Source organism: Stenella coeruleoalba (assembly GCF_951394435.1).
Source record: "Stenella coeruleoalba genome assembly, chromosome: 1".
NCBI classification, from domain to species: domain Eukaryota; kingdom Metazoa; phylum Chordata; class Mammalia; order Artiodactyla; family Delphinidae; genus Stenella; species Stenella coeruleoalba.
The window spans coordinates 66,907,446-66,922,539 of NC_137169.1; the positions used below are offsets into that span (position 1 = coordinate 66,907,446).

General features: G+C 43.0%; 1 protein-coding gene across 1 annotated transcript in view; it reads left to right on the plus strand.

The window, feature by feature from the left end:
- Positions 1 to 10,289, plus strand: part of ST6GALNAC5 (ST6 N-acetylgalactosaminide alpha-2,6-sialyltransferase 5) — a gene marked incomplete at both ends in the record, with an annotated part of 172,982 nt that extends 162,693 nt beyond the window's left edge. Inside the window, one exon of the mRNA XM_079934025.1 lies at positions 10,058 to 10,289. Within this exon, the coding sequence (XP_079790151.1) occupies positions 10,058 to 10,289 (232 nt within the window). The remainder of the gene's footprint in view (positions 1 to 10,057) is intronic.
- Positions 10,290 to 15,094: the final 4,805 nt, after the last annotated feature.

The window sequence follows — 15,094 nt, forward strand, 5'->3', positions numbered from 1 at the left end:
TGGGCATGCAAAGAGCCATCAAAGCTGATGGTTAGACGGCAGATATAATTATGTAATATTGCCATTAGGGCACCGGAGGAAAAGAGCATGAAGAAATTGAAATGTTAATGACTTAAAGTGTTCGAGGAAATATTGCACTTATTATGGAAAACAAATGAAAGGCAAGTTACCCTGTCATTTCTCTTACTCAGATTTAGTTCATCATGGCTTGGTGCACTTAGGATGGGAACAATTTATACGATGACACTAGCAAGGAAGTCAAGATACCGTCCGTGCACCGTATGTTGGCAGCCGCTCTGAATTTCTGTTCCTCAGCCACCATCCCAAAGGTTCAACAGTTGTTCTCATAAGATGATTTTGGCCAGGACTCATCAGAAGGCTCCCTAACCCCAGTGTCCTATCAGAGAGAGTGAAGAAGTGTGCTGGGCATCCTCTGGTGCAGAGGGTTAGGCTGGTGACAGCATCCTCTTCAGTCCTGGTGCCTGTTTAGGAAGGGTAAGAAAGGAAGGAGCAGTAAAGATTGATTCCCAGGTTCCTTTCATCTTCAAGTCCAGGACACATGGGCTGAACCACCAGGCACCCAGTTCCTACCAGTGACCTTGAACCTTGCTGTCCTCATCTGCAAAATGGGCATAAGAAAATAATAATAAAAGGAAACAGGTCATGGTGAGGCTTAAATGAGATCATGGCGGTAGAACGTTTGACACAGTGCCCAGCACACAGTTAGTGCTCAGGAAAGATTATTAATAACATTAGTGTTACTAATACTTTAATATTATACATAAAATATATAAAATAATTATTAATATTATCCTAAGCCCTTGAGAATTGCCCTGAAAGGTACCAAGAATTTTGGGAGGGGTTCAAAGAACAGGCCACAGCTCTTGCTTCCTGGAGGCTTACGATAAGCCTTACCCACACAGAAATCTAACAAGCACAGCAAAGCCACTTGGAGTCAAAATGACTCTTGCAAACAGTATCACCACCAGAAAATGAAAAAGCAACTTGTAAGTTAATCCAGCTACTAGTCTGATCATTCCCCCTTGGTCTTGATTTTGAAAGAAGCTAAGAACTCTAAGGCCAGCAGGGTACACGTGTCATGAGCTGTAGGACTTAGGGAGATAAGATATCACCGGGGCCAAAAGTGGTAGGGAAGCTTTTGTGAGAGGACAGACCTCATGCTGGTTGAGTCCACCAGGATATACACACCTCGAGGGCAGAGACTTTTGTGTGTTGGGATCACTGTTGGAGCCATGGTGCACAGGACAGTAGATCAGTACCGTCCTGACCTATAGCAGATGCTCCGTACATACTGAGTGAATGAATGGCCCTGTCCTCTCTCTCTCGTGCTGTAGTCAAAGGGTGTTTATATGACCGAAAATGAGCCATATTTCTCAAGGTCAGAAGCTATGTGACCTTGAGAAAGTTATTCAACCTCACTGAGCCTTAGTTACCGTGGGCAGGTTAATAATGACCGTCTCAGAAGCTGTAGTTTCCACGTCTGCAGATGATGATGACATTAGTACTTACCTCACGGGGTTATATGATAATTCCACGACATAATAGATGAGGAATTCTTGGCACAGTGCTGGTATACATTAAGTGTGGATAAATTTACGAGGAGAAAGGGCTCACTCATCTGCAGGTTTGCACCCATGAGCACATTTTAAGGAGCTGTCTGGCGAGCACTAATGAACGGTGCTTTGTTGGCAGGGAGGGCCAAGGACACGAAAGGCTCCCATGTGAATTGGATCCCACTTTCCCTCCAGCTCCTTGCAGGACACCCCACGGGCTGCTCACAGCAGACTCCCCCATTCTGTGGCTTCTTTATGCCCAGTCTCTCACTGGAATGAAGAGTTAGGCACATGGGGCCAGGGTTCAGCAAACGAAAGGAGAGCCAACTGCTCTTTTTGGGTAAATTAACCTTTCCAGACTTTGAGATACAACTAGGACCCTCAAAAGAAGTCATTTACTAAACAAATCACAGAGACTCTGATTCATTCACCTAACTTGTGTTGGGCACTTAGGGACATAATCAAAGATGAATGAGACAGGGTTCCCGCCTTTGGTCTCCTGCGTGTCACTTGGACACAATTCAATCATAAGGGACAGAAGGTTCCCAAGGTTCCTGTGGGAGAAAATGTTCACGTTCTGCCTGTCGTAGTCTCTGACGCGCAGGGCTTTATTGAAACATCCAGCTCTGGCTTTCTCCTGCCCTGATCCGGTGGAACAAGGGCAAGGAGCTAAGATGAAAGAACATTGCCCCCTCCTGCCCCGCTTCATCGGCAGCAGATGAACTTCTCTCTGTTTTACCTGTGGGCTCTCATATCACAAAGGGTCCCGTGGCAAATAAGAACATTGACAGCCTTGATGACCTCTGGTCTAAGATACGGTCATGCCGCTTTCCAATCTAAATCACACTCTCACACACTTTTAAGGAGAATAGAGTCATCACATTCTCCTTGCCAAGGAAACCAAGGCACAGGAGGACCAAACGCTGGACTATTTCTGCAGTCATTCCCATCAGCTTAGCGTGGCAGTGACCCAAAGGGAATGTCAGCTGCTATATGCTAGGATATATAGGGAGGTGCAGTAGGGGACTAAATTATATCTTGGGAGTAGACAGCTGAGCCATCCATGAGTGCCTGACTTCTAAGACGTGTGAGTGGATTCACTCCTACAAGCCTGGAGCTGTCATTTTCCATCCAGCTCTCCTGGAGTTCTGGCCTTCTCATCCCTCCCACCCAAAGGGCCAGGCTTACTTCCAGGAATCATTCATTGGCAAGAAGATTTCCAGTAGCCTCTAAACTACTTAGCACATGGACTCCTTAGGGAGACGAATAACCCCACGTTCATATTTAACACCACAAATGGAAAGAGTGAATGTATAAATGGCCATGGCGGCAGAGGAAGGACATGTTATTCGAAACCTGGCAGAATCTAACGCTGACTAAAAGTCATGTGACTGGCGTGCTACAGTTTCCTCCTTAATCTGGTGCTGCAATAGCCTCCTGACCGCTCTCCCCAACTCTGGTCTTTCTCTTTCCTCTCCAAACACCACTGTGCTGTCGGATAAACCGCAAGTCTGACTCTATCACTTAAACCCCTCCGTAGGTCCCCACGGCTTTTAGAAGAAAGTTCACACTCCCTAGCTTAGCACACAAGCCCTCAGGACCTGACCTCTGCAGCCACCTTAGTCTCATCTCCTCTACTCACAGACTTGTTTTAGCCGTACTGAGGAACTCAAGAAGGAGCTCACCCTGCACACACCTGTCCCTTTGCCCTCATCTCGGAACATCCATGCCCTCCTTCTTAATCTGGCTGATCACTGCCGGTTCTTCACCGTAATATTAACGGCTGATGGTTTTTCTGCACATACCACACGCTGGTGCTGTGCTGAGTACGAGTACAGGTGCCATTTCATGGAACCTTTATGATAATCCCAGGAGATAAACATTATTATTATCGCCATGTTACATATGAAGCTTGAGGACATGAAACAACTGGCCAAAGTCGTGGGGCAGGTAAGTGATGGAGCTGGGATTTGAATTCAGGTCTTCAGGGCTCAAGAGCTAACACTCTTAACCCCTCCCTCCACTGCTTTGGAGGTCCTCTTCCTCCAAGCTTTCCTTGCCTTCCTATCTGAGTCAGACCCCACCTGGGCCCCTACTGGGGCCTCTGCCACCTTCCGCTCTGCCTCAGCGAACTGAGTGACATGTCCGTCTCCTTCATCAGCCTGTAATCTCCTCATGGGAAGGGGTCCTATCTCAAGCCACGTTTGTGTCCCTAGCTCTTGCCATTGTGTCTGGCACGTAGTATATATTCAGTATTGATTAACTCAACGAATAAATAAAAACCTTCCTTTCCTTGACGGTGTTTAGGAGACTGATTCTATATTTATTCCAAGATCAAAAGTGCCAGGTGAGTGAAGAGTATAATTAGCCAGTGGCAAGTACCGATTTCGAGGGTCCAAAGAAGTCACTGGTGGCCGCCTGTATCATTCCCAGCCAAGGCCAGCACTGGGTCCTCAGGCATGAGACATCAGTCTCCATCCTGCCTCTATCACTGGACGCCAGGCTCATCAGTGTTCAGAAAGCCAGAGAAAATTAATGTCGTGTCACACCAGAGACAGCCTCAAAATATATTATTATGGGGACATAGCCCTTTAAATCACGCCGTATCCATATGGGAAGGCAAATCCATTCTCTCTAGATGGACTATAAATTGCAATGGAAAAGCTCTGTTATCATTGCTTTCCAAACTAAGTGATGGTGAGTATTTTTAATCTCATTTTCCATTGTAAATTATTTGTGATAACAATGGGCCAAGCATTTAAATTCTATCTAACAGTCATATTTCTGGTCATACTTAACACATTACCAAGTTTACAACTCTCTGTTACCCATCATTTCCTGAGTATTAATTAGCAGAGTAACGACTCAGAGTAATCACTGTCACGGAACTAAATGAATATCTTATCCATAATGTGAAGGACATCTCAAAGGTATCGTGAATATCAGAGAGCTGATTCTGCCAGAGTTATTAGCTAGTGAACATTAATAAAGCTGCCAGCATTACAGGGCAAGTTCCTACTTGGCACCAGTCTACCCTGTAGAATCAGACGCTTACAGAGGACGGGTATGGAATATAATGCGTCCACGTGGTTCACATTTTATGAAGTGAACTTAAAATACATTGTTGTACTTTTTTTTTCATAGATGCTTAACTTTGCCACAATTTCTTCTTCTACCTTTGCTATAATTTGACCAACTTACTGGTCACTGGGTGTTTTTATTACCTTCCTCTGTCCCATGGCTCCAATGCATCTGTTATGAGACGCTATGGCATCACCTGAGGTGCCTGAGTGGCTGGGTGTGGGTATGGGGTTCAGGCGACTCACGTGGGCCTTTGACCCATGGCGGGTGGGCAGCCGCAGGCTCTCGGCACTTTTTGTGCCCCAGAAGCACAAGTATTATTTCACTGGCTTCCAAGGTGTGTGGCAGTTTCCTTCCAAAAGAGGCTGTAAAAACAAGAAATGGAGGCAACAGAATAAAGGTGGTTCATGGGGCCTCCCGGGCCTGAAGCAGCTGTGTAGGAAGGCCTGTTAGGGGAACATTTCCTCCTGAATGCTCCGTACTGTCCCCAAGACCCCCAGTGCGAGCCAGTTTCCGAACAACCGAAGTACTTGACAGCTACGGATTCAACACTATCCCTCAAACAGTCCCTGACTACCTGCTATATGGTACTGTATACCATGCCAAGAATAAAAGTGTGTTTGGAGAGAGTACCTGAGGCTCTCAAGAGAGGCAAAAGCACCATTCTTTCATCAGGATCTTTGTAGCCTTCTAGATCGTCCAGCCCAAACTGGGAGATCAGGGTCAACCTGATCATACCCGGAAATGGAAATATCCACCCTTACCTGTTAATGATACGAGGTTTCTTTCCAATTGCACAGCCTAGCTTTAGAAGATTTAAAATGGCACGTCACCAGCTCCTGCTGCCATTGATAACATATCAGTGGGCAGAATTGTAAATGAGCATGAGACCTGTGCTTCGCACCCTGACCCGCTGCACAGTGCCCACCAGGCACGGGCACCTCTGTAGGTGGGTGCTTGGGAGAATGCAGCAAGGCCAGAGTTGCTCTCAACCATATGGTGCCAACCCAACGGGAACCCGGGGTGCCATTAGTGCAGACAGCCACCTGGTGGCACAGGAATTTTTCCAAGACACAGAGCCTCACTCTTAAGAGTACAGCTTTGGTTCAGATCTGGGCCCTGAAACTTCTTCAATTTCTCTGGGTATGAGTTTTCTCATTTGTAAAACAGAGGTAATAACAGTACCTCTCTCACTGGGGTGACGTGAGGATTAAATGTTAGTCTATGTGGAGTACTGAGCACTATGTGAGTCAAGTCTAGAATCTTGGATGGCCCATGAGTGAGGCTGTGTGCTTAAACCAGGCACAGGACTCTCACCCTGGGCGCCGGATTCTCACCCTGGGTGCCGGATGCTCACCCATCACACGGAGTAGTGGTACTTAACCTTAGACGCCTGATGGAGAATAAAGGAGATAATATAAGCTAAGCACTGAGGCTTAGCAGGTATTTAACTAAATCAGCCTTCTTAAACCTGGCTGCATATTAGAATGTCCTACAGAACTTTATAACATTGTTACCTTTTTAAATTTTTTTGTTTCGAAAAAGTTTTAGACTTACAGAAAATGTTGCAAAAAGTGTACGGAGAGTTCTTGTATACCCTTCACCCAGCTTCCCCTAATGTTACCATTTTGGTCCAATTATCAAAATTATCAAAACTAAGAAATTAACACCGGTACAATACTCAAATAAATTTCAAACTTTATCCACATTTCACCATTTTTCCTACTGATGTCATTTTTCTCCTGCAGAACCCAATCCAGGATCCCTTTGCATTTTCTTATCATGTCTCATTAGTCTCCTCCAGTCTGTGACAGTTCCTCAGTCTTTCCTTATCTTTCATGACTCTGACACATTTGAAGAATTCTGGTCATTGTAGGATGTCCATCACTTTGGATTTGTGTGATAGTTTCTAATTATTAGATTGAGGCTATGCATTACTGAGAAGGATACCACAGAAGCAATAGCATTTCATATCAAGAGGTACATGATGTCAAAATGTCTTATTACTGGCGATGTTAACCTTGGTCACTTGGTGAAGGTGGTGTCTGCCAGGTTTACTCATTGTAAAGTTACAATTTTTCCCTCTGTCATTAATAAATACATTGGGGGGACTTTATGCAAATAACCTATTTCTCCTCATGCTTTTCCTCTCTCATATTCCATTCATCTGTGCATCTTGCCTGCAACAATTACTGCATTGTTCTAATGGTGATTTTCTATTCCCTCATTCTTTCTAGATTATTAATTGGAATTATTCTGTATTTCATTTATTTATTTATTCAGTAATTTATTGAAATCATCATGGGCTCATGGATATTTATTCAGTTTTATTTTGTGGGACTCATAATCCAATACTGCCATTATTTATTTTGATACTCAAACCTAAGGCACTTTTTAAAATACCTATGCCTGGGACCCTCTCCAAATCAATTAAACCAGACTCTATGGAGGTGGAACATAGGCCATGGTATTTCTTTAATACCTGTGCCCTACATGGTAGTTCTTTCATTCTCCCTACCTGCTTTCTCTATAGAGAAAAAACAATCCTTCTTCACATTATTCTGCAGTATTTGTTCCCCCACTGGCCCCTGGAGGGCTGATGAGAGGCTGCTGCCACTTAGGGAACTGGCTCTGTGATTATCATGCCCACACAGCCCGCACCCCTGCACCTTCACTCCCTGAGCATCCCCTGACCCCAGACAGCAACCTGAGCTCCAGAATCCTCTCTTTTACAGCAGTAGCCTCCTGATGTGGAAAGTCTGCTGATTTTTATTGCTGTTTTCATTTGGATCAGGTGGAGGGGAAACAAACTATGGCAGCCTTTAGAAAGTCAGGCTTGGGAAAAAAGGCTTAAGGAATTATAAGCTTGAACTTTCTGAAGGAAGGGCTTTCTGAACAGCACAGTGGATGACACCTGATGGCAGGCTGACAACCTACAGCAGAGCTGTCCCTGCAGTTGCTTCGGCTCTGCCTTCTAAGTCCCATCAAGCCCTTTTCTGCCATTTGGACAAAGTTTTAAAGCATGGAGACAACCCTCAGTTATTTGGACACCTTTGAAACCATCAGAACCAAATATGTAAATTTAATTCTCCCTTTAGGAGAGCAGTGTGGAGCCAGATACATTTTCATTCAAGGAGATGGTCTTCCTGAATAAGGAAATTGATCCTATAGCATCCTTTATCTGGTTTCCAATTTCCCTCTATGCCTAGGTGTCAAATCAATCTCATGATATTTTTAGAAACCCAATTGCCTCTTTAGTCAGATTGATGCCAATAATATGTCCAAAACTTAGATGAATCAGATTTAAAACCTGATCCGTACTGGAATAAAAGCTTAACCCCAAGTTTACCATGGCAACACGAACTTAGCACGGTTCCCCAAATTAAGCCATATGAATCTGGGGAGACTTGTCTCACAAATTTCTATTTCTCTTTTTTTAATTTTGTTTCTTCATAGTGGTCCGTTCCAACTTGAATTTTTCCTACCATGCACTTTCTATATTGAAAACACATTCTATTAAAATTTTAAGGGGTTTCAATTTCTAGGGTAAGTAAATAAGCAAACTCTATAATAACTGGACAGGACGGGATCTGATGTCTCACTATAGAACATAGAGATACTTCTGAGACAGGCATAATAGAGATGCAAACTATTAACTCAGCGCAGCATCCAACCCAGGATGAGGAATGTTTAAATGCTGCATGACAAAAGTAAATCTCTCTTCCTGGAAGAACTTTAACCTCAGAGGAGAGGAAGCTCAAAGGTTTATTGTCTTCAGAGCCATGAACTCGACACCCCTCTTGATAAAAGACTTCGATCCCTGACCCCAGAAAACTTGCTACTGTAAAAGCCATTTGTGTATTGATCTCCTCTGAAGAAAACGAATAGGTATCTAGCAGGATGAGCATCTCTGGGAAACCAAGTTACTGTACTTAGAGTAAAGCTGAGTGCTGGGAGGGAGACCCCAGGGCATCAAACCCTGTAAGGTGGTTTGCAGGAAGCTGGGACACTTTTTAAGAGAAGCGCTAAGAAGAGACCAAGAAGAGCTTAGTCTTGCAACAAGGCCGCTTGGTGAGTGTAGGTCAAGGTAGGAGGGTTTATCTGCTGGGATATCTTGACTGCTCTTATCATTTAGACATCAAGACAGAAGAGGTGGGGTGGAATGGAACCCAGTCTGAGACCAGACCTCTTTGGGGGTGAGATATTTTAGTAACCCTACATCAGGGCGCTCACCACCACCACATGTTAATCCTGTTCACATTACCTTGAACAAATGAGCCAGTGTTTCTCCTATGAGGCGGAGACAGGGATATAGAGACAGAAAAATGTGGGGACTCTCGGGCTACACAGCGGGGGTTGAAGATTTGGACTTTCGCAACGTAGAAACTCTAGGTTTAAGTACATTGTCCGTCTAAAACAGCAAGAGAAAAATGGTGGCGTCGTGCCTGCTGAGTTTCTCCCGTGCGATCAAACTTGCATCATCCACTTTCCATACCTGGAGGAAGAATTGTCTTTAGAGGCCCGCCGTTTAGCTGCTAACTCCATATAAATTCCTTTCAACAACAGAACTTCAAAAAATAGTTATTGAGCGCCTGCTAAGAACAAGACAAAGGCCTGCTCTCGTGAACAGACAATAAGCAAGTAAACAACGACAGCAGTTTCAGAGAATGATTAATGCCACAAGGGAAATAAATGCAAGTGAGATAGAGAGAAGGAGCAGGCATCAGGTAAGCCCTCTCCGAGGAGGATACATTTGCATTGATCCCCAGCAGTGAGAAGGAGTGAGCTGATGAGAGAACGTTCCAGCCGGGTGACTGCCCTCAATAGCCAAGGCCTCAGGCGAGGGACCAGCTCGGTCGAGATGACCACCGGAGAGGCCAGTAAGGCGGGAGCATAGCAGACAAGGTCAAGTGGATTAGGAGAAGGCTCTGGAGAGGAGCCAGATCACGGAACACCCTGTAGGCCACGCTCTTAGTGGAAGTGGAAGCCCCTGGAGGGTTTGGAGTGGGGCGGGGCTGGGGAAGGAGGATGATGTGTTTTTGTTTTGTAAATATCTTCATAGCTGTTTGTGCTAAACAGACTGTGTGGGGCAAGAGTGGAAATCATAACTATAGCTGGCTCTTAGGACTACGTAGTTTCCAAATCCCCAAAGCCTGAGCATCCTACAGGCTCACGTTTAATCTTGCTGTTTGATAATCATGGTCGCTGAGTTTATTTCATAGCCTCAGATCCTCTTCACGTGCATATTGCTTAAACATCAGCAAAACCGTTTGTTGAATTCATTTAACTTGAAAGTATGGTTTGTGTTTATCGGCTTATTAAAGATAACATCTTACCTAAATCTGTGAAAGGAATTTTTTTTTTTTTTGGCTTTAATCAGTTATCTCGTTTTCCTCCTACAGGGATCCCGATCACCCTTCAGTACCTTATCACTATTACGAACCTCTTGGACCTGATGAATGTACGATGTACCTCTCCCACGAGCGAGGACGGAAGGGCAGTCATCACCGCTTTATCACAGAGAAAAGAGTCTTTAAGAACTGGGCACAGACATTCAATATTCACTTTTTTCAACCAGACTGGAAACCAGAATCACTTGCTATAAGTCATCCTGAGAATAAACCTGTGTTCTGAGGAATGTGTGTGGCCAGGTGGATATCCCAAGAACCCACTGTATCAGACATCAGGCCACTGAACTTCTTGAAACACCAGGCCTGAAAGAGGAACAGAATGGGTCCGGGGTAGCTTCAGTTCTCAAGAAGTACCATGTACAGGTGCCTCCGAGGCGTGACTACACAGCAGTGCAGTTGGTCTGTAAGGGAAAATTCCAGAATGAATACATCCTAATGAGTGTCGTCCCTTTCAAAAGGGGTTACCGTAGGGGCTGAACTCTCATTTAAATGATGTTGCCACGGCTAAAAACATTTTGGATCTCTTTAAGTATTGCCTTCGAAACTGAGACATTAGGAACTCAACATTAGTTGTATTCCTTTGTAGAAATACCACGTCAAAAGTCATTTTTCTATCAAATTGTATCCTAACCTGAACCTTTGCCGTTTGTTGGACTCTGTATGTGTGATTTGTAAAAAGCAGCCTGAAAGTATGGACATGATTTCTGAAGAGTATATCTTCACTGACTTTCATAAGCAAATGCCCAATATTTATTTATTGAGAGTTTTTTAGTGTGTTCTCGGCCAGTATTTTTATAGATTATGATTATGTGGTAATTTATCCTTCCTAATTCTTTAATCCTGAGTGATGGTTGGAAAAGGCCCGGAACTGGGAGATGAGTTGTGGTGTTCCCAATGCTCATCGTTAGCATGCGACGGTATTTGGCTTGGAAATGTTGCATTGCATTTTTTGAACCCTCAGGCTTCAAGAACAGCTATGACATTTTTCCAATATGCAGAAATGCTCCAAATGACAACATTGAAAACCAAAAACTGCGTCGTTCAAACAAAAAAGATACCAACAAGAGAAACTTAAAGACAGTTTGCTTTAGTAATAATTGACGTAGGTTACTTCACTAAAGCCCTAGTTTCTTCTTCTGCAGAATGATGTCACTGTACCAGCGGACCTCTTAAGTTTCATTCCAGATCTGAAATTCTCTCAACGAGCCTCTTGTTGACCCACATGAGGACTTTGCACTTGGAATGATGGGGCTCCCACAGTAGCAGGAGCCTTATTTTAGGGGGCCTTTTATATCCCCCTACTACCTATCCCCCTCTTGCGGTTAAAAACATACCTCTTCCATGGAACCCATTGGCCAAAATCCATCCCCTGCTTCTCTGGTGCTTCTTGCACCAGAGAGAGAGAGAGAACTTCCATGCTATTCTAAGGGGGGGAGGGGGGGGGGAATCTTTCATGCTATTCCCTGACTACAAGAGCAAGGAACTGCATTTCTGTGAGTTTGTGCGGAGAAGAGAATACAAGGAGATTCCCCATCATACGACTCATTTATCCTATGAACTATTCCGATTCACTTCCTGCAAATCTTACATTATATTCACTGCCGTTCCCTCGTCTTCAGAAGTATAAAGGACTTATTTTTATTCCGAGCCAAGATCAGCTAGTGTGAAAGATTTTCATTTACACAAGTAATATTGTTCAAAAATAGCCTTTAAAAAAATATACCAATGTTTTCTTTACACATGGCTTAGGAGGCATTAATTTCTCTAATGCCAAATTTGAAGGCACCAGCAAATACTATGTACGGAGACTGACATTGTTTTACAAAACATGACCTGGTTTGAGATTAAAGAAGTTTTCTCACACTACCACCTCTTTTCCCTTTCCTTAATTAGTACTGAGACTCCATCCTTTGCATTAACTAGTACTATTAATTATATGGAGTACTGTTATTGAGATGCAAACACAGTCCAGATATTTATTTAGCAAAAATAAAGTTGGTATTATTGTGGTGCGGCGTGAGCTGTAAAAAGCCAATACAATGGAAATGTCTGTCCAAAACATACTGGAATGTGTCCTTTAAATTGTCTCAGTTTTTTAAAGAAACAATAGGATTCTATTCCAGCACAATCTCTTCTACAGCATGGACTCTGGACCAACAGTACTTTATGAACTTATAAAAAATCATAAGAATTTTACATAAATGATTCATAGGCCACCTTTCCCATCACTTGAAGAGATTATATTGCTCAGATGTAAGTAGCTCCTTTAACAAGTTTTATTTTTAAGGCATACTGGGACATGCAAAGATGCAGCTATATTACCTAATCAGATAATATCTCAAATGTCTGTATTATCCTCAGGTTTTAGGGGTTTTGTTTTGTTTTTTTAAGATAATATGATAGCTCCATCTTTTTTGTAACTTTTCTCTCTCAGATACTCAAAAGAGTGTAAAGCAAAGGAATTCTGAAATTCCTGGCTTCATTGGGAAATATTTTAAATCTACATGTGGCTAGGATATGTGAGTATGTGAATTTATATTTTTAAAACTATGGTATAAATATGTAAGAAATTATCACTTGGACAGTGGCTTTATTACAGCATTTAAAGAAAATACCTAGAACTCTGATAAACTGTGCTGCTGGAACTGGCTGTGGGCAACTGAATTCTTCTCTTGCCAATATCATTTCATGACTATCAGTCTTAACACGACGCAACATCATTAAAATCAACTCATATAAAAGACTACAACCATGTTTACAGACCTCAGTGATTTCAATATCCAACTGTGTTTGGAGCCTACATCATACTCATTATGTTACATACCTTTCTCCTCTCTCCCCAGCTGTGTCATCAGCTTCCTCTCAGCTTTTAAGACCCCAGTAACACAAAGCTACGGCTGGCCCATCCCCGGCATCTGTTATTTCAATGCAAGAACATTTGGCAGAGGCCATAGCCATTATGAGCAACGGTACAGGAATGCACAGGCAAAATCAATCACTTCAAATGGCCCATAAAAGGAGGAATCTTGCCTGTAATATTCTCCAGTAAATATTCACCCAAGAAAGCATACATTAAAAGAACATTAAGAGGTAAATATTCAGTGTGCTGCTTCCCTCGCAGCACACTGGATATGTGGGGACTTCGCTGTGTGAGGACTTCGCTGTGTGATTTCCATTACGGTTAATGGGTATTTGATAACTAAGTCCCTGTGCTTCACTAACCCTGGTATGTGCTCCTAAGGGCTAGACATACAACCAGAGTGATGCAGGAACTTCCAAGGTCCTAAGATTGCAGAGTTAGAGCTTTTCTCCAAAAAACAAATGAAAGCAAAACGCAAAGTACTGTACTTAAAAGAGAAATTTCTGTGAGGTCTCTTGGAACCCTTAGGTTCCTACCAGATATGTGTATCAGATTACAGACAAGAGCTCTCAAGACAGATTACCTTTTTTTTCTGAAGTTCTCTCCATTACTGATCTTTTTGAATTACGCTAAAATGGAAGGCTATATCCTTATTTTGAAATAAAAACTCACCTCAAAAATTAAAATTATTGGTTTAGAAGGTAAAGGTATTTAGAAGGAAGGAAAATGTTGAAATTCTATCAGGACTGAGAGTGTTATTTAAATGCATGTGTACCGATTTAACAGGTCCAAATATTTGCCCTTATGTAGGAGTGACCTCATTTCAGAAATATACCCTGTATTCCACTGGCATGATGATTCAGGTTGTTAAACAGACCCACTCTGAAAGAAGGGTCTGTGTTCCCACTCTCTCTCTCTGAAGTGTTAGGAGGTGATGTTAGCCCACTTACATCTTTCGTTCCTGACCCAATCATTTCTTCTATCCTCATTGCTTCTCTCTTAAACCTCATTCTGTCTTTGCCATCATTCTCTCCTGCTGTCTTTTGTCTACAGTGTACTCTTAAACCAGCAGTCTTTGGTGTCTCTTAAGGTCTTTCTTATAGGTTTTTAAACTAGAGACCTACCTGGGGAACAGATCTGGGCTGGGTCCTACCAGAGCAATAGCCGTAGTAGGTTGGGAGGTCTACAGGACAAGGTTTTTCAGAAGTGCCATCCTGGTTTCCCCATGGCCAAGGGAGGAGGGAAGGGGAGGAGTTCCAAAATATGGACTTTCTGTACCAAAACCAGGACAGTCCCAGGAAAGCCAGGACAGTGTGTCACCCTATCAAAAGGCCACTTCAATGAGAACTATAATACTAAAGCCTTTGGGGTAAAAGTGAACCAACTGCCTAGGTTCTAGCACATGCCATAAGACATTTTGGAGTGGGAAGAGGTGAGAGAGTGTCTACAAGGCTTATAAATGAATAGGAGTAACCCCTTTATTCTAGCTCCCTCATCCCCACCTACTCAGGGTATTGAGCCACCATAGAAATGCAAAAAAAGGCTGCAATCCAGTTTGTTTCCACTCAGTGCCCTAATATTATATGCTACCTTGGATTGTCCTTTGTCTTTTTATGTATGTGTCCTGTTAGTCTAATTAGATTGTAAGCTCTTTGAGAGCAGGGACTGTTTCTCCTTTGTCTTTGTAGCCCCATGCCTAGCACAGTGCCTTGCACACAATAGGCGCTCAATAAATGTCTGTTGTTGATGATGACCTCTTAACGTTGGCCCACTGGATTGGTAATTGGTATATATTCTTCCATGTAAAAAGTACAAGAGACAGAATAGGTGATGAAATAGTTAAATTTTAAATGGTTTTTTATAGGGTCAGTCCTTAAACCTATAACATTTTTAATCAACAGAGATGAGCTAGATTTGGTAGAATAATATTGCTGATTTCATTAGGTTTGCTATGCTGGCTGTTCTGAACACACAAAGTGAAGTTCAGCAAGCTTTGTGTTCTCGCTGTTAGCGAGCTGCTCTTAGGACAAATTAAATTTAATATTGACAAATGCTATACCACACAAAAAAGTGGAAAGGCATCTTGGGCTCTGACTTCTGTGGTTCAACTATAAAAGGGAGGCTAAAATGAGATGAGTATAGCTTGCCTTAAACTTGACAGCTTACTT